This window comes from Megalops cyprinoides, chromosome 18 (assembly GCF_013368585.1).
Source record: "Megalops cyprinoides isolate fMegCyp1 chromosome 18, fMegCyp1.pri, whole genome shotgun sequence".
In the NCBI taxonomy this organism is placed as follows: domain Eukaryota; kingdom Metazoa; phylum Chordata; class Actinopteri; order Elopiformes; family Megalopidae; genus Megalops; species Megalops cyprinoides.
In genome coordinates this window covers 17,596,320-17,620,659 of record NC_050600.1, presented here as the reverse complement: position 1 = coordinate 17,620,659, position 24,340 = coordinate 17,596,320, and the positions used below count along the sequence as shown (strand labels likewise).

At 39.1% G+C, this 24,340-nt stretch overlaps 1 protein-coding gene across 1 annotated transcript; it reads right to left on the bottom strand.

The window, feature by feature from the left end:
- Positions 1-3,289: 3,289 nt before the first annotated feature.
- On the bottom strand, positions 3,290-23,515 carry il15 (interleukin 15). Its single transcript, XM_036551870.1, has 7 exons — positions 23,494-23,515; positions 22,014-22,045; positions 13,269-13,363; positions 12,580-12,667; positions 6,643-6,687; positions 5,779-5,892; positions 3,290-5,436 (listed from the first exon to the last, which is right to left on the bottom strand). Exons 1-7 carry the CDS (start codon positions 23,513-23,515, stop codon positions 5,320-5,322), a joined length of 513 nt encoding a protein of 170 aa, XP_036407763.1. The 3' UTR covers positions 3,290-5,319.
- Between the last annotated feature and the right edge of the window lie 825 nt (positions 23,516-24,340).

Below are 24,340 nucleotides of genomic sequence, written 5' to 3'. Positions count from 1 at the left end.
CCAGTTAGTTGGCAATTTAGTCTCACTCTGTAGGTTCCATTGTGGGCCTTTGACTAAAGAAATATGCTGGTGTTATTCTGAGCTTATTTTGAGTTGCCACTGTTGGATTTACTGAATGACCAGTCTGTTGCCTTGGAGTCATTAAGATTTGACTTAACAGTTTTTATTATTATAATAATAATAAGATAATAAGTTAATAAGGACTCTCTCCTACCTGCATTGTCTCAGTTGTAACAGGACCTCACTCTCAGATCCAAATCTGCAGGTGGGTTTGAATTTGAAATGCTGATGTCACTCTTTATTGACAGTCATGTTTTTCCCCCCTTTCTTCCAGCTCAGAGGAATCAATGTAACTGAGTTCCTCAGGTTCTTCAAGTGGGAATTCGATGATTGGTCTGACCACACCTGTTGTTGAGGTGGCCTTGGCATGGTGTGCGATCAGCCTGCTCTTAAGAGGAGGGCATGGAAAAATATATAGTATTTTTTCAATTAGGTAATTTAGGTAATTTAGCAAGGCTGCTAACACTACATTATCTATGTACAGGGGATAGACACAATAATTGAAACACCAAATCACATTTTGAAGTAAGTAATGACAAATAAAAAGGCATCTCCACATATATGTCATATTAATGTAAATACTAAATAGAAATATGTGTCTGCTGTGGGTTTCTACAGCAACCTGACAGATCTAACAGCAAAATGATTTAATATGTTACTGGGAACAGTGGGGAAAATCAGCAAGGTTAGGCAGACACTTAAGGGGATAGTAAAAAAACAACAACAGCCTCAAAAATGATTACAGAACTGAATCTACACTTCTGTAGCCTGGTGTCAGCAACTGAACCTTCTGAGCTTCACAAAGCTGTTATGTAGGGTAGGGCTGCCATTCAGAAACAGCTTGTATGCACAGCTAATGCATAACAAAGCATATGCTGGTGTAATGACCACATAACCTGGATTTCTGAGCAGTGGAATGTCATAAGGAGGCGTTGAACCCACATTCACCACATTGTTAAACATCATCCTTTCAATACCATCATGACTCTATACACACTGCTAAATGGATCAAACAGTGGTTTCAGGAACACCAGGATTAAGTCAAACATCTTCCATGGCCTCCTCTATCACTGAATCTAAGCATCATTGAATGTTTATGAGAAGTCCTGGAATGTGGAGTGCAGAGTATCTGTCTACCTCCTTCATTTCTCAAAGAAACAGAGGCTTTCCTTCTTGAAAAATGGCCCAATGTCTCACAGAAACAGCTCAAAATTTGAATAACAGAGAAACTTTATTTTTAAATGTTAGTTTTTTCAACAGTTTTCAATGTCTTCATTCACTCAGAGGAAAAGCTATAGATGTCACTGAGTCCAGCGTCCCTCATTGACTGAAAGAGAATGAAATTTATTTCAAATACTCAATCAAGCACATGTCAGCACATAATAAATCATGCAGTACATATTATACTTGTATCATTAAAAGATAGCATAGTAGGAAATGATCATCTCCTTTAAATGTGTAATATCAGAGGGAAAGCTTATCTTTGATTGTGGCCATGGGTTTAACTGTAACTCTTCTCTTGAATTGTATTAGGAAGTGATCTGTTAGATTTATATTAGATTTAGCTGTAGTCAGTCACCTCACTTGTGATAATACCATGACATGCATTTGCATACTGGTCAGACATGTGTTGCAGATGTGGAATGTAGTTGAACAGTTGGGAACTGTTGTGCAGAGGTCAGGAGAACAGTATATAGGCAAGTGCATTTTTGAATTATGAAACTACAACCACAATAGGGTACATGCGTAGATATTGCTGTAATGAACTGGTAATACTGCAGGAAAGAGTCAATGGAAGGCTCCACTCAGCTCCACTTGATTGTCGGAGACAATTTATGTAAATTTGTTGCTATACAGTACATATTAGAACAGTTCATACTAATGACCTGCAAACCTTTTCCCTTGTGCAACAGACTTAGTGTAGTATTCATGATGAAAGAAATGCTTGCTGCAGCAATATAGTGATTTAAGTCATATTTTATTAATAATACAGTATATCTGTACTGAGGTTGCATATACAGTAGTATGGCTTAAATGAGCAATTATAGACGTTATAGGTGCTATCATCATTTATTAAAATTATTTCTTTCAATACAAGTATATATATACACACACACAATAATATAAGCATTGTTATTAATAACAATTATGGTTGGTGGGGCATACCCCATCCAATAAGAGTCAGGCATTGCCAGGCTTTCTGACCCTGAGGCCTGTATCCTTTCGAACATTTATTTACCATCTAACCTTATTTTAACACACACAATCCAGACACAGTTTCATACAGTGACCCAATAAATAACCACACATGGACCATTTTCAATATCTTTTTCATCTCCATCTGAGTATTCCTGCATTACAATGTTGCAGATCCTTTCATAGCACCTGTGGTAAGTCTCACCTATTTTCACCTGTAGAAACATCTCAGTGTAGCAGCTCAGTGTAGGCACTTTCTCAGTTCATGATCCTGGATCAGAATCAACATTTTACATTCAATTTCATAAGTCAGGACTTGGGGTGGGTAAACTAATCCTAGATATGTTGTCAAGGGCAGGAAGTTTCTGTACCAGCTCTGCCATAACAACTCTTTCAACTATAGTCTAATAAGAATGTACACGTGATTCTATTTCAGCCGATGGGATATTTAAATTTACATTTTACATTTTCATCATTTATCAGACACTCATATCCAGGGACATGTAAAAAATAACCAAAATAGCACTGCTAATATAGCAAAATAATCTCAATAGGTGGCAAAAACTTTTCTAAAATATATTCTCTCACCTTCATAGCAGGTAGCAAGATTAAAATGTTGGCCTTGACAATCTGGATTTTTGGTGTGCTGCAAGCCCATCTCTGGGTTAAAAGGAGCCACAAGATAGTCAGCTAGCTACCTACTCTGACCATGGTGAGTGTGACTACTTCAATTTAGCTAAACTGGTAGCTCCATAGTAGACAGCCAATGTTACTTCAGTCCATTAGCTTGCTAGCTAATGTGCTTGCTAGACAGCCAACTCATGGATTACCTAGATTCCATGCTACCTATCTAATTCAAATTTTAACTTGTTAGCTAACAAGTTATACACCTAATTCCAATTCAATTAGTTAGCTTGGATGCAGAGCTGTAATGGATGCAGAGCTGTATGCAGATTGTAACTATGATTAAATTTTATGTAAATTTGAAATTATTTTTCTTGCCAACACAGAGACAAGAGACAAGCAACTAGCATCGTTAGCGATGAATACTTGGTGAGCGATTCAACCAAGGAGCCCCTGTATTTCACACCCTGGATAAACCCAGAATAAATAATGGGAAGTGAATCATAGGCAATCACAAAGAAAAGAAAATTATACTCCCCTGGTGTGAATACTTCAGCAATGAAACACTATCAGCTTTTACTCTGAAAGCAACTATTCTAAATCCCAAAATTAGCCAAAGTAACTGTCAAGATTAAAATATACCCAGTGCTGCTCTCTAAAAGAAAAAAAAAAACTCCTTTAAGATTATATGACATGCACCTTTATTGGAAGCTTGAAAACAAACAGATTTTACCCTTTTCTTTATACTAAGGCAACTGTCTGAAAATGAACTTAAGGTGAATGTGATTGTTCCAAACTCAAGCCACGTCATGGAGTCAGATACCAATCTTTCAATGGTATGTCATGGACAGGGGAATGACTGTATTTATACACCATGGCAGCATTGTAGCCCCACCCAAGCACTCTGTTCTTGCAAGTTGGTCTTAGGAAGTACACTTTCTCTGCACAAGGCCTGACAGGATATATATTCACAAGGTGGATTCTGCTTTCTCCTATGCTTGAGGAAACAGGAAATGTTTCCTGCTGAAGTGTGAAGGCAGATCTTCCTTGGGAACGTTTTCAAAGATTACACTGGATGCTACTGCACTGAAGTGGCACCGTCCACATGAAGCGTGCAAATGTGTTATCAGTGCATTTCACTGAGAGATGTGAAATGTTCTTTCACATAACTAAAGCCGAGATCTCAACATTACATCATATAAAGAGCATGAGTAAACCTTGATAGTAAAAAAACAGATCTGAATATATGTCAAGCATTATATTTGAAAGGTGTAAATTAAATACCAATGGTAATACCAAAGAAGCCACTCCATGTCAGTGCCTTGATGATTGCAGTATAACACGGATATACAAGCAGCGCCTTAAATTGACAATGCAATTTAAGATGATCCGCATTTTAAAGTCTTATAAAAATGATGCCACTGTTTCATGACACGAAGACGGTACAGTGATGGGCAGCGACAGCAAGAGTAACTCGCAAGGCAGCATTGGTCTCTATGTGTGTGTGGTCCTTCTTTATTTAGTATGTTTTCATTCACTTCTGAGGGGGGGAGGATGAACAAGATTTATTCATTTTATCCTGATTGTGTGCACTGTCCTCATTGCCCTGTAGTAAAAAATAACCAAAAAAAAAAAAACAAAAAAAAACGCTAGTCCAAAGACTGTCATATCTTTCTTGATTTCTCTTTTTTTGTCAATTCTGGATGCCATGCTGTGTTTCACAATACTGAACATATATATAATACTTTATGAGTAAGTATAAATGTACAAATGTTTATAAAACATTAATATGTTGCAAATTTTTTGACATGATCCTACATTTACCCAGCCCCTCTTTGAAAAATCTGATTTCTATCCTATACTCAGAAACACAACCCCATGCAGAACACTGCAGAAAATCTGATTATATGGTTAAATTCAGGACGGTCAGTGAGGCAGCATCGCTTCCACCCATACATTGTATTGTAAAAATGGGCACTGCCTGTACTTAAGAAGTTTTATTAGCTTTTAAATGAGGAAAAACTGTTTGGTGGGTTTAACTGATCAAAATTAATATCCAAACATTGATTTATTTTCTAGCAGATGGTGGTCTAGAAATAAAATAACTTAATAATGAGTGTGTCACCATACCATGGTAATTACAGGCGAGCCTAGTGAATACATTCCCTTTACTGCCAAGGCAACTGATAAAAAGGGTGTATTAAAGAAGCTGTGATGTTTAACAGGTGTCACGAAATAGAAAGTGAGGAATAGTTAGAATACCAAAGGGGATACTGCAAAGGATTGTCTGTATAGGTGTATTCAGTAATCTGCACATGTTATGCACAGCTTTAGTCAAAATACAAATATTCACATTTATTTAAAAAGAAGTAGTAAAAATGCACATCTAATTTTAACACCATCACAATATATCAAAAAATCTCATCATCATCCTTGGTTTCATGAAGCTTCATTTAACAGTCTTTGTACAAATGTGCGAAAGCTCTCCACAAACGTTGTAGAGTCGGTTTCTTCATAGGCTTCACAAGGTAAGCACTGCCTCATGGATAAGCTGTTCTAAAAAAGCAGTCAGAAAAAAAAAAAAACTCAACTCATGTCATCTTTAATGGCCTCACTGTATCAGATTGTGTATAAGAACGCTTGTTACAAAACACCTATTTACATGTGAGGTAGTGCCTTTGCTACAATATAAAATGTGGTAACATGTTTTGCATTCATAATTAGCATTGTGTAATTCTGATGTTTGTGTCTGGTCACACATTTACTCAGGTGGAAAAGATCCTTACAGTAATCACACAGTTTGACTGAATAACTATAACCTAACCCAAAACTAAAACTTAACCCAAATACATTACATAATAACACAGAGTTGTCTACAGAGGTTTTCACAAGGCCCACCTCTTGAATGTGAAGTTTCATTAGGTCAAGTAAATGTTCGGATTTGGCATCCTCCTCATACATCATAACCTGCATCTCCAAAATATAACACAGCAGTGTTTCATTTGTACAGGTCTGTGGAAAAACAGAAGAAATACACAATTACACCATATAGTTCTGAAATATGAGGTAGGATGGCCATCTGGCCATTGGCTCAAAGAAGATTCATTCAGCAGAATAATCTTAAGTGAGCATGTATGGAACTGGAGACAAACAGGACCATTAAAGATCATGGCAAATAATAAACCACGGGCATTAAAAAATAAATTCTGAGATCCATTTTACTGGGTTTGCAAGCAGGTTAGATATCTGTTATATTTTGTTCCTATAAAATGTATACACTTCAGCAACAAATTAGCTAAGAAGTGTCAGCATTCAGGAGGAAGGGAAAATATTTTGATATTTAACAAATTGTAAGTTCCTGCAACATCAATTAGTTTCAATATCTGTTTCTATTTGCTATACTTACATTACAGAATAGTGTCTGAGGAATTATTTTTAACTGTAATCAGGCCATGCTTGCTGGATCTTCTTGCTAACCACAATGGGTCAGATGGAGTTGTATTAATTAGTGCTACTGAATAGTCATAAAACAAAAAAAGTAGTTACTTCACAAACATGTGATGTGCAGGGTTAACACAATGAGGAAGCACGTTAGTGTTGGGGAAGTGAGAATTTAATAAAAATGAAATGGTCTGAACCCAGCGGTCTTAGAAATTAATGCCCTTGTTTATCATCCAGCACTCTGAATACTGAACACAAATGACACCAATTACTAAAACTCCTCATTTAACCAACATGCAAAATAATTTGAAGAATACTTACAGAGACATCTGCATATCCAGGTGTGTAATACTTTCCATGGGCACTCTGGGGGAAAAAAATATAAATTCAACCTGACAAAGTTTCATTCATAATGTTTATAAAAAATAAAATAAAAAATGATATAACATGTTCTAAGAAATGGTTTTGGCACTCATATATACTTAACCAGGGGCTTCAGTTCAAGAGCTCAAATGAACTTTGCACAAGAATGGTCTAAAAATGCTGTATAACTAGTTATGTGAAGATTTTTTCAATGTTTTGTGATTGTTTCATATGGGTACAGACCACTAACAATAACAATAAATGGACAGGGAAAGTAAGGGTTCTATCTCTATCAAAATTTATCTATGATATTGAATAACGTTACAATATGTTCATTTAGCAGACGTTCTTATCCAGAGTGGCTTGCAGCACACGAAACAGAAGTGTATCCACTGAAGCTGAATGAGCAACAGCTGAATGACAAGTGACATGCCAGAGTTACAGCCATGTCACAGTTACACGCCAGTCATGGAACACAATGAAACCATAACTCTGGACGCTGCACTGATCTCAAGAGCATCAGTGCTTATCATAGTCAATTATGTCATCATATAAGATATAGTATAGTAAGGTGTGTGTGTGTGTGTGTGTGTACACTCGCACGTATATGCACATTGTAGTCAATAGTCATTACAAGAATTCTTTTCATTACTGCTCAGCCTTAATGAGAGCAAATGGGAGTTTTACGTCACTAATGTAATAGTTCTGTCTTGTTCTGTGGCTTCAGTCCTCTAAGTAGAGCATCAAGAGATATCGCAACTCTTTTTTTTATCATCACACTGAGAGTTCTTTTGGGTTTGCTCCAAGAGTTCTATTAAAGTTTGAAGTTCTTTTGTTTTCCTCAGTCTGGTTTTATTAAAGTGCGATGCAAATGCCACTGATGGGATTTTGATGCAATCTTTTACAGCATCACACAATGTATGAATGTGATATCTGTACGTGAAATGGGGTGGGTTTTAAATCAGAGCTCTGGGTCTGTTTGAATTGGGACATGGTGTCGATGAGGTGGGCTCTCACCACTTTAATTTTCTCACCATCAAGGTTAGTAAACCAACCAGTTGGGAAACTGATAAAGATGTTGTAATGTATCTTAAGGCATTGGGGCCCTCAGTGCCCTCTGGTAGCCCTATCAATGGTCACAGTTGTCCAACTCCAAAAACCTTGCCTTGCATTGCTGTAGACTAGCATGGCCTTGACAGGTAGATGCCTCGGTAGACTGTTACATGCAATTCACTGTGCTGAGTCGTCTGAACAACGAGTCATATCTGCCTGAATAGAGTCCAGTCTGGTCTGACGGTCTACAAACTGCACCTCAATTTACATGTAGGGGATATGGACACATTTGCAACCAAAACCAAGTTTATTACAATGCTTATGCTCACATTTCAAAATGTATGATACCTGGCCCTGGAAATGTGGTAAGGAGAGGATTTTGCTCGACACTTTTACTCGACTCGATTCCTCATCCTTATTAGGCCACAAAACAACACTATGCAATTGGCAAAGGGATTTGCTGCTCTGTTGCTCTTGATTTAATATAATCACAACAATCCTGGCGCTGCCATGCATGTGTAGCATGTAATGCCTCTAAGGCTCTGGGCACTTCAAAGGAGAGCTCCAACAGGGCTCATTGAGACTTTAACGGTGATTCTCAGGTCATACAGTTGTCTACATGGGCTCCCATTGTCCAATCAGATTGTGCAGCAATTGGAGATGTGAGTTTTCTACCAGTGATAGAACCGTGTGTCCAAGTGGAGTATCACCTTTGAGTTATATACATTGTTTTTTTTTTTTTAAAGCTAATTTGATCCTCATTTGAAAGACGCAAATGTGGACCACCGAAAACAGCATGGAGAAGAACAGCGGAGGGAGAGCTGAAAGAAGTGAAACTGAGTTGGGATGAGGCTGCAAAACAGATAGGTAGAAGTGGAAAGGTCCTGTCTCCTCCTAATGCACTTAACAGGCCAGTAGGCACACAAGGATAAGTAACTCGATAAGTAAATCACTGGATCACTGGCAGGTGGTCCTCTTCTGGAGGCTCTGGTTCAATTTGCAATGCATTCTTTGTTTTGACATCTTTGATGAGAAACCCTTTCGCGCGTATGGTCACACCGGTGTGATTAGCCCTTTCGCGCATGCGGTCAAACCAGTATGATTAGAAGACTAGATTGGAAAAATTCTAGCTATCATTAGCTTTGAGGAAACAGTGATTTAACGTTACAAAGCATAGCAAATGCGACGGCGAAAACTATGAGAAGCTTAATAACGCTAATGAAAACATAATGAACCATGTAACGTAACACGTGCACTACATAGAATAAAATAAGTCACGCACAAATGGGTTAAACAAATTGACAAAAGTCACCTTGTTTGTTGTATCAACAATGAAAAAGCAACAGAGGGTAGAACAACAGTGCCATCTCTGCAGCTCACATGACCTTCCAAGGTAATAATAATAATTTCTCAAAATATATTTATGCTCGCCTGGTCTCATGTGTTCAACCAGTAGCACAAAGTATTTTTTACTGGCACAAGAAACAGCTATGTGTGCCTGCAGCATGCTAGTCACTGGCTTCATCACAATTTCATCTATGCAAAATAAAGCCTTGTGGAAGCTGAAACTAACTTATATATATACAAAATTCCTCTTATTGCTGTGGTTAGAAATGGGTACAGTTCTAAATATAGATTTCTTCTTTTCAACATAGTTTCAACAAAGTTCATGTATGTAAATCTGCACACTCCCACAACTTGGCATCGGGTTACCGCGTCCTCTTCTGCGAAATAGCTGGAGCATTATAATGAAACGAAACTGAAACAAAAATCGAATTTGGATTAAGATCAAAAACAGCTAAACACTGCATTCCATTGAGCCATGTTCAGAAAACCAGATCCACTGTTAGCTCGGGTTGTGCAGCACTTCCTCTTCCACTGCAATGGAGGCATTCGTGGTTTCCCTCTGTCTCCTTTGCCTTGCATGTGCTTTGCTGGGGTGTGTCTGGTATATCTCACATGTATCTTGCTCAAGGGTCTCCGACATATTTCTGTGAGATACAGTGCATTCAGAAAGTATTCAGTAGGGCTGCCCCCCTGCCCCCCCCTGTCGATGAGAAGAGTCTTGGCGGACCAGGTTTTCAGTGGTCGCTAGTCGAAGAAAAAAACCGTCGAACTCCATTCGGGAGCTGCGCCTTGTCATTAAAAAGTTATTAGACTATGTCGGGCAGGAAATCATCCAAAGTGTGGAATCATTTCCAGCGTGTAAAGGACGACCTCAAGAATGTGACATGCAAACTCTGCATGCAAAGATTCGCCTATCATTTGTCAACCTCAAACATGACTTATCATCTGAAACATGTAGGGGAAAGCCAGTACAAAACTAACACGGGACGAAAGTAACACGGCGATTTTCTCTGAGCTCATACAAGTCTGTTATGCCTAATCCAATCTAGTGTTCTAATCGTACCGGTTTTAGTATACGCGCTAAATGGCTAATCACACCGGTGTGACCATATGCGCGAAAGGGTTATTCCATTAGGCTAAATAATCAATGGCCTAATTAACATTAACAAAATGCAAAGTTAAGGCTATATGCAGCTAAATAAATATGTTGTCATATGTGCTATTAGGCTTATCCAAGTGTTCGGTGGGACTGGGGAAGCTAAATTACCTCGCTTACTGCATGTTTAACTTCATGTTCTGTTTTTCATTTATCATTTGTTTTAGAAGTCATTGTGTTGGTGTTACAAGTTCATAAGTTGTATTATGTTATACTGTGTTGAAATAAATTAACAAAATGTTCAATCTCCTTGCTGGTTGTTCCGACACATTCAGAATCATTACCGATTTTACCGTTAGCATTGTCATTAATAGACGGCTCGCTTCGTGCGTGCGCTTGTAAAATTTATATTTTAAAGACCCATTATTACAGTTTTGTATTTCTCTGAAACGTAGCACAGCGTTAACAATGTTACTTATAACATTCTTCCTCAGCCCTGGAACTCAAACCATTTTCTGATGTCCCAAAAAATATATATATTTAAATGGTGACCATATTTCATGGTGACTCGTGCTAGGGAGGTGCTGCTATTTAGGGAGTCAAGTGACCCGAAAATCTCGAAGGCAGGGATCGAAGTGAGAAGCGGAAGGAAGTGGAGCGCCGAACATGCAGTGGACCAAGCAGAAGCCCGATTAAGGCACAGAGTGGTGGTGGGGCCCGTGGCAACAGGCCGTGCTGGGCTAGGCATGATACCAACTCCTAACTACGCCAAAGCCAAGGGCAAAGAAAGGCGAGACCTGGTCCAGCAAGAAGTAAGAGCTACAGTTGAGGATCTGCGCATGAGCAAGTCTGTGGGCCTGCGGCAACAAGGGGCCTGGACTAGATGGGAAGAGGTGATGGACCGTAACATCTCTTGGTCAGAACTACGGAAGGCAGAGTCCTCCCGTGTGAAATTCCTCATTCAGTCTGTCTATGACGTTTTGCCCAGCCCAGGTAACCTCTTCTGCTGGGGCAGGGCGGAATCACCATCATGCCCCCTGTGCCCAGGAAAAGGGAGCTTGGAACACATCCTCAGCAGCTGTCCAAAAGCCTCGTGGAGGGACGCTATAGGTGGCGTCATGACCAGGTACTCAGGGTAATCGCTGAATCCATCTTTAGCACCATCGACCAGGTCAAACGGCTCCAACCAGCAAGACGTGTAATCACGTTTATTCGAGCAGGCGACCCTCCCATTCCTCGTCCCAAAGTCCAAGGAGGCCTCCTAAGTACAGCTCAGGACTGGCAGATGAGGGTGGATCTTGGGAAGCAACTTAAATTCCCCGAGTACATCATGGAGACGTCGTTGAGACCAGACATCGTCCTGAGCTCAGGAACAACAAAGCAAGTAGTCTTGCTGGAACTCACGGTTCCATGGGAGGAGAGGATGGAGGAGGCCAGTGAGAGAAAGAGGGGGAAATACACTGAGCTCGTGGAGGAATGCCACAAGAGGGGGTGGCGAGCACGGTGTATGCCCATAGAAGTGGGAGGGAGGGGCTTTGCAGGGAAGGTCTACTCTCACCTGGGCATAACCAGTGCCCGCAGAAATAAAGCCATCAGGAGAGCCTCAGAAGCCGCGGAGAAGGCCTCAAGGTGGCTGTGGATCATGAGGGACAAGCCGTGGTTTAATGCTACTTGCAGCCTGGCAGAGGGGGTCTGAAGTTGAAAGACCCGAAACCCCCGAGGACGCCAGGTACTTCACTGATGATGTGTCCAAGTGCATCAGTGGATGTATGTAAACACCAAATAATTAATGTCATAAAGTGTGACGACTAGTCGACTAATGGCTTGAACTAATGACTACTAGTTGACTAGGAAAATCTTTGATCAGGGGCAGCCCTAGTATTCAGACGCCTTCATCTTTGAAAACATCTCAAAGATGATCAAGAGAAATGGAATGCACCTGAGCTAAATTACAGGTGTCATAGCCAAGAATTTAAATACTTATGTCAATGTGATTTTTAAAAAGTTTTTTATTTTTAACAGATTTGCAAAAAATTCTAAAATCTTGTTTTTGTTTTGTCATTATGGGGTATTGAGTGTAGATGAGGGAAAAAACGAATTTAAACAATTTTAGCAAATGCTGCAACATAACAAAACGTAAAAAAAAAAAAAGTGAAGGGGTCTGAATACTTTCTGAATGCACTCTATCTCACTTCTGTTTCTGGCATGTTTTGTCTGTGTGACTCATAAGTGTCTTAGACGTGTCTTGCTTGTGTGTACCTGGTGTGTCTTGCGTGCATCATATTCCTGTCTCCTCTTTTGCGCCTTGTTTTAAATGAGCATAGGTTTTATAGTAACAGTATCCGCAAAATAGGATTTTAGAACATTCTCTGAAAACAAGGAAAAGACCATTAGCTTACATGCAGCTTGTGATCACGTAAGAACTGAAGTAATTCAAGTTGAGACTGTAGTTGTGCTTCTGCAATGGGTACGTATGCACTCAGGAAGCTGAAGGAAAACGTGTGAAATGATTATTCAATGGTTGTACAGTAACCTTTCAATAACATAGAGGAACATTCAATTTAAAATTTGTTACTCAGTGTTAAGTGCAAAACTCCACAGCAGTTAAACTAGGTTTTCCCCTTGACCTCGATAGATTAGAATGGACAGAATTAAGTGACCAAAATTTCACTTCTGCTTAATAGCAAAACATTGGCCACATAATTTAACCATCAAGGAAAAGAGCCAAACTACAGACAGAAGAGGTTCCACCACACACACTCTATGGGTATAATTCATTTGTGTAAACACTACCAGGATAAAAAAAATAAAATAATGGATGTTATCAATTTTATTGTATATTCCATAAATCTATTCATTATGGATGGGTTCTCAGTCAACATTCTGGAGAAATTGTTTGGCTCAAATTAGTGTAACCTTGAAGAGCCAATACACTCATTTTAACATCTTTGAAAATACAATATTGACATAAATACAGAATTCCACAAAGATGTTTACTTACACATGTATGGCACTGAGACTAAACTTATTTCCGACAGTATGTGCTGTAAAATTGAGCTTTTGATGTTGTTTTAAGATAACGGCATACCTCAGAAGACAGAAAGAAATCCACTTCTCGCTGCCAGTGGGGCTGCCCTGGCAATACTGAAAGCAGCTGATGAAACAGGCATGTCTCACGACGTTCTGAAAAAGACCACACAACGATTCCCGAAGGGCGATGAGCAAGCTGCTCTCCTACATGCTCATGTAAACAATATCCACTGTATTTAACATAATGTGAGGGCATTTAGCAATCCTGATGCTTGCAGGGTATGTAAATTTATATGCAATTTAGTCAAGCACAAGCACCATTGTCAACTTGTCAAGGCAGCTTTTCATCAAGGCTAATGATTGTAGCAGGATTTTTTCAATGAAAAAGACAGTTGAAGTTACTACTTATGTATCATTAGGATGGAGAGATAACAATTTACCCACTGTCCTGACTTTTGTGCGGAGTTTATTCCCCCACTTGGGAGCAAGTGTAGAAGAGGGGTGTGAATGAGATGAGCACCCTTTCCGAGAAAGGGCAACTACATGATCAAAGGTAGAGGAGTCTGACGGGAGAGTAGGATTTAACGATATCTATGAAGGTGTTGTTCTTATAACTGCTCCTGTGGTGGCAGTGTAGCATTTTGATAAGGAGCAGGACTTGTAACTGAAAGGTTGCTAGTTTGATTCCCTGCTCGGGTACTGCTCCGGGGCAAGGTACTTAGCCTTGAATTTCCTCAGTGAATATCCAGCTATATAAATGGATAACATGTAAAAACTGTAACCTGGATAAAGTGTCTGCCAAATGCCAATAATGTAATGTAATGCCTCATAATACAGAACCAGAGCTTTGAATTTTATCTCAGCCATAATAGGTTTATATTAATACCAGAAAACGAATTTCATGTCTATGAAATCACTTTCTTGGCTGGAAAAATGCATTTTTACATACCGTTATATATTGAGTTTTAAAGAAAAAAAAAGACGCCTTATGGCACTGTCATGTATGGGACTTTGCTCATCATGGTTACCTACAAATATGAAAATAGAACTTATGAAACTGACTCTAGAGTTGTATACAATTTTCTAAAAAATATCCCATCTTTTATATATCATAATGCATACCATAGAGGGTTAAGTCATCAACCGTCATTCCTAGCAGCAAAAACCACATAATTTTGTCCTGTCTCTGATTACCATAGAGAGCATCAAGCTCACTAAACTGCACATGGATAAAATGAATTCACAAGCATTGAATATACAGAGAAAAGAAAAACCTAGTGTATCACTGGATGTGCAAAGCATATACAAATTACATACTTAAGTGTATTCTACCAAGCACATTTTTTGAGCTCAATCTTCCAACACTTACTGTTAAAGGAAATTGCGAACCCCTAATTACACATAAATATAAAATTACCATGGTGGGATGAAACAGGATGATTTTCCAGAAGAATACCCTATGAGCACTAAACTATCCAGAAACACCAGTTTCAACAGTGACACAGCTCATTCCTAGGTAAGAATGTAGAGAATATAGAGATGTTAAATACTCTTCCCTGCCTCACTAAACACTGTCATAACAGGTAGGTTGTAGTGATGTGTTCACAATGTTGGTTTTCATTTTTGAGACCCACCAGTTCTCTGGTAAGCTGCATCCTTTTCATCGTGATTATTTTTTTATCATATGCCATCGTACAATCTAAAATGTTGAGTACCCGATACCTTTAAACACACTAATTTATGCTATGCACTGAACATGATTGCTATGCATATACAGACAGTTTGAGAAAGAATTACTTTTGTGACAAGAACTTTCTGGGGATAAAAAAAGACACCTCTGCAAGGTTTTAACTTCAAAATATAACAAATGTCACAAAAATCCCCAGTAAAAAACATTTATTTTTTACTTATTTATAAGTAAAATTACTTATATAGTTTTTAAAATAGCCCAGATTCTGTTTTCTGGGGACAACATTAGCAGGGGGTGTAAAGCATATGTCCTAAACTGACACATATTGCATTTGTGTTTTGGGGGCGGGGTCCCAATACGAGACCACAGAACATTGAGAAGAGAGTAGGCTAGTAAATAAATGAAAAGAGAACCCTGAAGCACACCCACATCATGAATGTGCAGGTTATTTGTACATGCCTCCAGGAACCACCATTAATTTTCAAAGGTGAGAGACAAGGTTCTATATGGAAGACTGACTGTTTGGTAAATGTTTTCATGAAAAATGCTGTGTAATCATTACATTGTACAATGCATGGGGGGGGGGGGTTCCTCTTTTGTGCTCTTGTTCCTTTCACAGCAGTCTTTATTTACGTGTCTGTACTAATATGGTTTACATGGCTAACTGTGTCTACCCCTTACGCTCCCATTTCCTGACATCCATTCTGAACCCAGCGAAGATTGCAAAATTCTACCATTAGCAGCAATTGAACCATTTGTAATATATTTTCATATCTTCATATACATCAGTACTGTTAGTAAATGTCCCACTAAAGTGAGAACCCTTTGCACACAGACATTTTGACAAGCCATGTAGTAATTCAGCGCTTATTAAAATACCCCCTTATGACTGGGAGCTGGCAGCTGATAGGACAAAACTGGCTTTGTCCCAACAGTTGTGGGGGAAAAAGAAAATATTAACCTTAACCTATTAACCATTAAGAGAACCATCAACCTTAGTTAATTTTAATCTGTGAAAACTACAGAAAAGCATGCCTATACACAAAATGACCTTGTAGTAAAGTGTTGAGCAGTGGAGTTTTGTATACTAGTATTCAATCAGTGTACTGTAGGAGACCCTAGTGAATAAGCCAGCTTATTCCCTGCCTCCCTCTTTGTCTGGTGGTTTGCACAGGAGCTTTTTCTAAACACTTTTTGGGCAGACTGAGAATGACTTCCTAATGTGGTCATTACCGTCAGGGGTTATACTGGGTATTGGGAGGTGGGGAAACCATGAGACCTGGAAAGGTATAGTAGTTGGGAAGGTAAAATAAATTAACACAACAACATCAGTGTCTCAACTCAAAATTATTTCAAAATAGGTTGAAATGATGAACTCTCTGATACATTATTCCTTTTTCTGCATGCTAGGTGATCAGCTGACCCTCTTCTCAGCACCCAGCTTCTGGCATATTTTGTTAGATCCCAATTCTCCAAAGCAGGACCCACCAAAGGAATGAACATGAGAGCTGACAAATTCCATTTTTAGTTGTGAGCGTCCTGGAGCGGTCATGATTTCTATCAAAGCTATTCTATTTTTGCTTTGGGTATGTGTGACGGAGTGCCGTCACTATGGTTGAGTATGCGCTCTGACTGCCATACCAACGAGCCAGACTCTTTGGCGCTGTAGTCGAAGTCGCATGCTTGGTACCCCGTAGACCTGGGTTTGAGGCCGGGTGGGGTGACCGCTCTCGCCCTTCGCTACAGTATGCAATCTAAGCTATTCTGCTTTTGTTTTGCAATGAAACTTTGTTATACCACAACCACGCTTTTGTCTTGCAAGCTGGAATTCTTACAAGAACAAACTGTTCCTTACAAGCAATTTATTGAAAACAAGACCCTTATTACTGTCCTGTGAGACAAAAAAGGCTGGCACAGAAACCTTTATTCTCAGAATTTACTGGATAGTCTTACACATACAATCAATGTTTTAACATGCATTGCATGGACCTGCATGGACTGTTCCAATACTAAACACCAATGTGTTTCTCAATTCAAGTATGTCTATGTGATCGGTTGAACTTTTTTAATAATTTCATATAATGTCCCCCTTTCTTTGAAAATGATTCAGTATAAACCATAGCACGGTTTTCCCAGCATATCTTATTAATGACATTTTTAGCAGACGGTCTTATCCAGAGCAACTTATATAGTTGCATGTTTTTGCATGTTATCCATTTATATAGCTGGATATTTATTGAGACAATTCTTGGGTAACCTGCCCAAGGGTACAACAGCAGTGCCCCAGCAGGGAATTGGACCGGCAACCTTTCGGTCACAAGTCCTGCTCCTTACCGTATGCTACACTGCCACCCATATCTTCCTTTGTGTTTAGTGTCAGCATTTCTTTTCTGTACACAGACAGACATGAAGAATAAATATTTACAAGGGGATTTTCCAAGAGTTACAATTTAGTAACTACTCTTGGATCATGGTTGTAAAGACAGACCACCATCAGACAACATGTCAAATGAAAGAATATTAGATAATGCATTCAATTTTTGTTTACAGATTTTAAAATATCAAGTACATTGGTCCTCAATTATGGCTGACTTTACTCTGCTCCAGACCATTCTACTCAGTTAATTCACTCTGCAGGTCTCTTCATTTTAAGACATGGAAATAGAATCATTGTCATCATGAAGGCTATCCCAGTCAATAAACAGCTAAGTGAAGATCCAGTCAGTAAAACAGCACTTCTTTGCCCGAAGAAGGCTTGTTTCAGATATTCCACATGTCCTTGCAAACTGAAACCTTTTGAGGAACTTTCAAATCTATGACGGAATGGACACGTAAAAAAAAAAAAATCATTTCTGAATCCCTACCAGCAAATTCCTCAGAAAGACTGTTTTGGCTTTTATATATTTGGGCAAACCAATATAAAACACAAAAATGTCAAGAATTTCATGGGAACAGCAAAAAATGATATATAATATATAGAGTGTGTAACTCAAAAGATCAACTGCAGTAAAAATCAATCATGTCGTATGTTTGATGTTTTTAAGGATGAGTATAAAGACATACTGGGACACAGGAAAACACTAACAGCAGCTGTTTACAACAAGATCCTGCACCTTCTCATAGCTCCAGTGACATCAGCAGATGAGCAAATCTTGGAGAATGCAGTGATGCCGTAGTGTCATCTGGGTTGCCACAGTGCTGGGTCTTGTGACAGACCACCTGTTTTTTTTTTCACATCAGCAGCAAGTTGTTTCATAAGCCTCTCAGACAAGGCTCAATTTATTTTTCAAACCAAACAGAAAATGAAACTTTACAATGAACCATCTGGAGATAATATAGCTGATCCTTGGCTTGATCTGGCATAACATCAAAAATGAATATGTGTTTGGCAGCAGCATCAGCCCTGTCAACACAATCTGCCAAGATCAGAACAGATGATGGATCATTTCTGGTTACTGACTTGACCTTCCCATAATGTATGTATAAGATCAATGGCACGTTAGGTTCTGGCACTGTGATCTAAGCCAGTTTATCAAGATTTATATGACTAATAGGAGTAGTATCTACACTATGAACTAAATGAGATGACACACCAAGTGCATCATGAAATAAGAAAGCATATCTCTGCAGGAGGCATTTCATATTATCCCTATGATCAGAATACAGTGCAAGGCACTCTCCAGATGAACCAAAAAGTAACTATTGGCTAAACAAATATCTGTGGGTACTGTCTTTGACAGACAGGTGGGACTGTTCTTTAATTTCTCAGACCTTGCAGGAACACTAAGACAAACAGAGGGTTTATGGACACTCTCATCATACAGAGCCCTTCCCATTTTTGTCATTCAGTGTTCAGGGAATGGTTCAGGGAGCAGCCATAAATTCAAAGGCAATAGTTTGAGACCTCCTAAAAAACACAGCTGAACACAAAAATGGTCACAGCTGTTCATCCTAATTTCCGGGCCTTGATCCCACCTGCCATTTGTAATTCCAACCAAAATATCTGAAGAACCTAGAGCAATTCTGTCAGGAGGCCATGGTCAATGACTGCCCTTCAGAAGATCCAGAACCTCACAAAACTCTACAGGTAGCTGCAGGTTTGATAGATGCAAGAGGAGGATTTACATTATAATTATACATTTATTTAATTATTTATTTATACAATTATTACATTATAATGCTTAAGCTATGGGAGTGTGAATGAATGTGTTTCTGTTGTATCATGTCTTTGTGACTACTAGCTAATCAGGGTTGTGAATACACACAGAGAGCACAGAGATCTATCATCTTCAGCATATTAACTTAACACAATATTTGGATCTTCCTCCAAGCAGGACTGTTGATAATATAGTTCATGTAATTCAATTTGTCAAAATAACAAAGAATAAACTGCAAACCCCCGAGGTGATCTTTAGCTGCCAGAGGCTGACTGAAGTTGCGCTAAATCCAGCCACATAATTTAACAGGTTGACATCACTGTACCATGACTAGAACTTCTTTTTACAAATATCAGAAGTCTTCAGACTTCATGACTGTAAACCAGCTCAACTGGACTAATCCAGCACATTCTGCATACTACTCGGGCGCCTGCTTTTCTGTGATTGTGGAACTGCACACCAAACTTCCTTTTCCATTTAGGAAAACAGAGAAGTGGCCCCACCTTACAATACAAAACAAAAATGGTGAAAATGAAAGTGAAAATGAGTGCCAATATCAAACAAGTGTAAGAACTCTCACAATGGAATACAGTACAGGACTGCAAGCTTCCACCTGCTCAAGACAGACTCCAGGGACCTCGTCTAGTAGTCAATAAGTTTCAGGAAACTCAAGTACATATGAGGGAGATTCCAGCACTCTGCTTCACACACAGGAAGCTAGAGACAAAAGTGCTGATGCAAACAGCCTGTTTTTACTTTCAGGTTGACAAGTGCAGGGTTTTCCCTATGATAGAAAGGCTTAGGCGCTGCGCCTAAGTGGTTTTGCGGAGCGCCTTAAGCCTAATGAAGGTAAAAAGGCATTTAGGCGACATATCAGAATGAATGTAAAAACAACGGTGAAAGTTTTATGCGCTGACTAAAAAAAACGGCAAGGTGGCTTGATCTCAATGGAAACTGGCAACAGGAATGACCTGCCAATCAACAATCAGTGTTTGGACGAACGTTTCTGTGATTGGTGTGTGACAGATGCTCATCGCCAAGCTAACCAAACAGCTGATTGGATATTTCTCTGTACTGTCAACTCAGGATGGTAGTTACAACCATCGACTCGGATAAGCAAGTTGCAAGCCATCGATAAGGTAATTAAGCCTCAACAAAGAATAAATGAAGTATAAACTTTTTTTGTTAGGGAGTAATTCTTGTGATTGTTAACAACAGCGATAGCAGATAGAGAGAAGATATAACTAATGTAGCCTATTTTACAACTAAAGAAATTGCTAACCTAGCTAACTTACACAGATATTCATGTACTGAATTAAGTTATGTTAGCCAGCAAACCTAGTTAGTTGACGTTACATAAAGATACCTTGACTGAACTAATGTTAGTATCTAACGTGGCTTTCTGTAATTTTCTATTGTTAAGGGGTTAAAGGGAAGTTCCATTATGCTGGCCTGTCATTGAGCCTGTCTTTGGGGAGGGCCTGACCTGTAATTAGAACCCTGTTCAGTCCAGTCTACCGTCCTGTATGTTTATTTGAATCATAATGAAATGTAATGTGTATTGTCATGTAGCCTAATGTGTTGTAATGAATTGTTGTGCTTGCAAGTCTTGTATAGTTGTGATGTCAATACAGTTGATTCATCTTTAAAGCTTTGAGACTGTTTTTTACATGAATACATAACGGTGCAAAGGAAGGGTGGGTGTGACAGCTGCCAGGGTCTTGACAGCTATCAATGTTGCAATAATTATCACTATGTCACTATGTCTAGTGAAACAAAGTCTTTGATTATATTTTTCCTAAACATGAAACATAGTTAAATGTGCAAAGCGAGACATGGTGAAAAAGGGTTAATAGCAATATAACGATTAGGAATTATTTAAGACAGGTATAGGAGAGAACGGGAGAGTTCGCTCTGTAGGTCAATTTTAATCCTCAGTTTTGCGATACAAATGAAGACTCGCCCCTGCAGCAGGTGCAATCCAGGTAGATACAAAAATAATTTTTATGTTTGTGCCTAAATTAAAACATGCTTTCACCGGGCGGTATAGCGTGATTAAATAAGCTGTTTTTCCTTTAAATCAGGCGCAAGGAGCTAATATAATAATAAGAATAACCCATCCTTCATTTTTGCGCTCTCTGGCTGACACTCCTTGAAATATATTAATCAGTTCTACGGCTCAATTTCGTCCCCGGGAAATCCCTGCAAATAAGTAATAAATATATTATTCTACGTTATAGCAGAGACACTGGAATTATAGTGTGTGTGCAGCAGGGTGCGCCCCGCTGTCTGTGTGGACAGGGGAGGGGGAGGGGATGTTTAAATCACGTCCATCGTCCCAACCCTAGTTCCGAAAGTTATAAATATCCATTTTACTAATACTGGAACAACAAATTGATGTGTTACAAATTTGGTGCTTTTATCACAAAGTTAATGATTTTAATGCTATTCCACTGCACTACTTGGGATATGTAGATCATGTTGTTTTGGTATGCCTCTTCCGCTTAAAATTCATGCGAAACAGCCATTTATCAGCCTTTTTGAAAAAAAAAAAAAAAAAATCTCCTTCGGGGGCATGCCCCCGGATCCCCCTACATGGGTGGAGACCTCAACTCCCCCCCCCCCCCCCCTTTTGTTCAACTCAAAATTACGCACTTGATTCTGTTCTTTATTAACATACTGCTCTTACAGGCAGTTGATGAAAATTCTGAACAGAGAATTTTTTCACTTTAAATTCGTTGTCTTTCTGTCTAGCCAATTGCGGAAACGGTGTCTTACAAACCAATTAAAAACGGCAGCTTTTACAGCGTTTCAGTTCGCCAACTGCTGTGCATCAAAATGAAACACGAATCAAACTGAACCTACTTTATTTAGCAAAGGTCCAGTATTGGATAGGTACTAAAACTACTGTCGCCGTTGCCAAGGAAAAAGAAATTACTGACCACTGAACTATTACCTGAAAAATCGAACTGCTCGGTATTCCCTCGGCTCCGATTCAAATGAAGTTCGGTGATTCAGTTGGCTCCAGTTCTTATATCTCGTTCCGCTCAAAGAGATATACAGTTACTTTTGCTTTTGCCCTGTCAGCTGATGTCAAACGTGTTAACTACTTTCTTTTCCCGGAAATCGGGGAAATCACATTCCAGTGCTGGCAACAAAAACATCATAACTGGCTACACTGTATACAATGCGCAAACTGACAGTAACAACACAAGGACGTAGTTGCACAGTAAAATACGCATGACTGCCTAAAGGTTTGAAGTGGCTATCCCGGCAGTCTAATCAGACAGAAATGACTGCGTTAGCTACATAGCTACTGCACAGGCAAGTGAAAACTGTTTGGAAAGGACGGCTCCTTGCGTAATGCCAGTACAGCACGTGTCAGAAAGGAAAGGCGTGTGAAGCAAATCCGAAATGTTTGTTTCTGTTTGGTCCATGGCCTTGTCCTAGTCAACGTATTGCGAGAGAAAATCATTATATCAGAGTGCTGATTAGAGAACCAACAACATGCAAGCAAGTACCTACACCTAGCAATATGCCAGAAGTAAGTCTGGTATCACATCTCAAACAATATAGCGATTTGACACAAGTGAGCTATATTGTCGTACAAGACACACCCTATCCGATGGAGAATTGTTTTGAGGGTTGCATCCTTTAGAGGGGTTTGTATCTCGGTTTTGTTTTTGTTTTTTTCCTTAACTTAAAAGTACAGTGGTTCCACAAATTGATTCGATAGATGAATCATATACATCTGCATTATGTTTTACAGACAGCGAGAATATCGTCTGCATGGGAAATATTTCCAGATGAGAAATGTCACTCGATCATACGCACTCGCAAGCTGATTGTAGATGTAGCAATTACACCATGAATTGTCTCGCTAAAATTCACATTAAAAACATCTGGCGTTTGAAGCCAATGGAGTGAACTAACCAGCTAGCTAAGTGAACTAACCATCAGCGACACATGATTTAGAGCAAATTTCTACTGAACTGACGTAGCACTTAGCCTAATTTAAATACGAGGAAAGACTCGAACTGGCCACCTTGACTGTTTTACAACTTGTTGGCTAGATCTACCCGGACAAAAACCTGTTCGGTACACGGTAGACAGTGAGCTAGGTAAAACATAACCACAGGTGAACAAAGCATTACCAGATCATTAGCCTACCTTGTCTTTAGAATGCCGGTTCCAGATGCAAAGCTTTAAGAAAATGAGGGCCAACAATATCAAAAATGCGCTCATCCGAAAATATTGTTTACTCCACCATTAGATAACGACAAGCTTTAAGGACTCACATTTGAACAACTTTGTCGTTCCACAAGTATATCAATAACAACTGCGCGCATAAGATAAGTTTCCATTACAGTAATACTTTCTCTACGCAAAAACACCGTTCCTTCATAAATTCCACAACGCTGTGTGCACTTGCGGACTCTGCCGACTCCGGACTGACATGGTCTACTCTGGCACAGCCGAACCAAATGCATGATGACGCACGGCAATGAGCTACAACTGACTATTCGCGCTGTACTCACAGTTGCTCCCTCTACTGACAAGCTCAGGAAAAGAAAAACTGTAATGTTGTAAATGTTGTCCTGACTACTGTATCTCACCTAAACTCGTTGAAAAGACAACTTTGCCAGGCGTCTCAACGACGGTGAGATTTGGTTGAAAAGTGAAAGGTGAAAAGACGTTTATAAAAAGACGTCTAAATTTGGTTGCAAAGTTAAAGTTGAAAAGACATCTCTAATTTCAACCATGAATTCATGGCTATATGTTATATTCATTATATTATTATATCATCACATTATATTCATTGTATGATCTGTACACATCTTGTCCCTGTGCCTGTTGTTTGCCCACTATATGCACTTTTGTACGTCGCTTTGGATAAAGGCGTATGCTAAATGAATAAATGTAAAATGTAAATGATTATGATAGCCAAACCACTGCCTATTCTGAATAGTTTGAATTTTAGAATTTTATTTGATGGCCGCTAAAATTGAAATAAATCACAACAAGTACTTATGAATTTAATTTACTGACACTTCAGTGGTGACAAAATAGTTAAAGTTTTACATTTGGTGACAGTTTCCTTATGCTTGTGCAGTTAGAAAGAAAAAAAATCACACTTCAGGTATCAAATCTCTACTGAGAAGTTCCTCTGTGTACATGAACATGACAGCAGGTTGTTTAGTTAAGCAGTGAGAATGAAACTCGAGTCTTCGCAGAAAGTCTTACACTGGCTGCATGAAACAGTATTTCTGCCAATTTCATTAT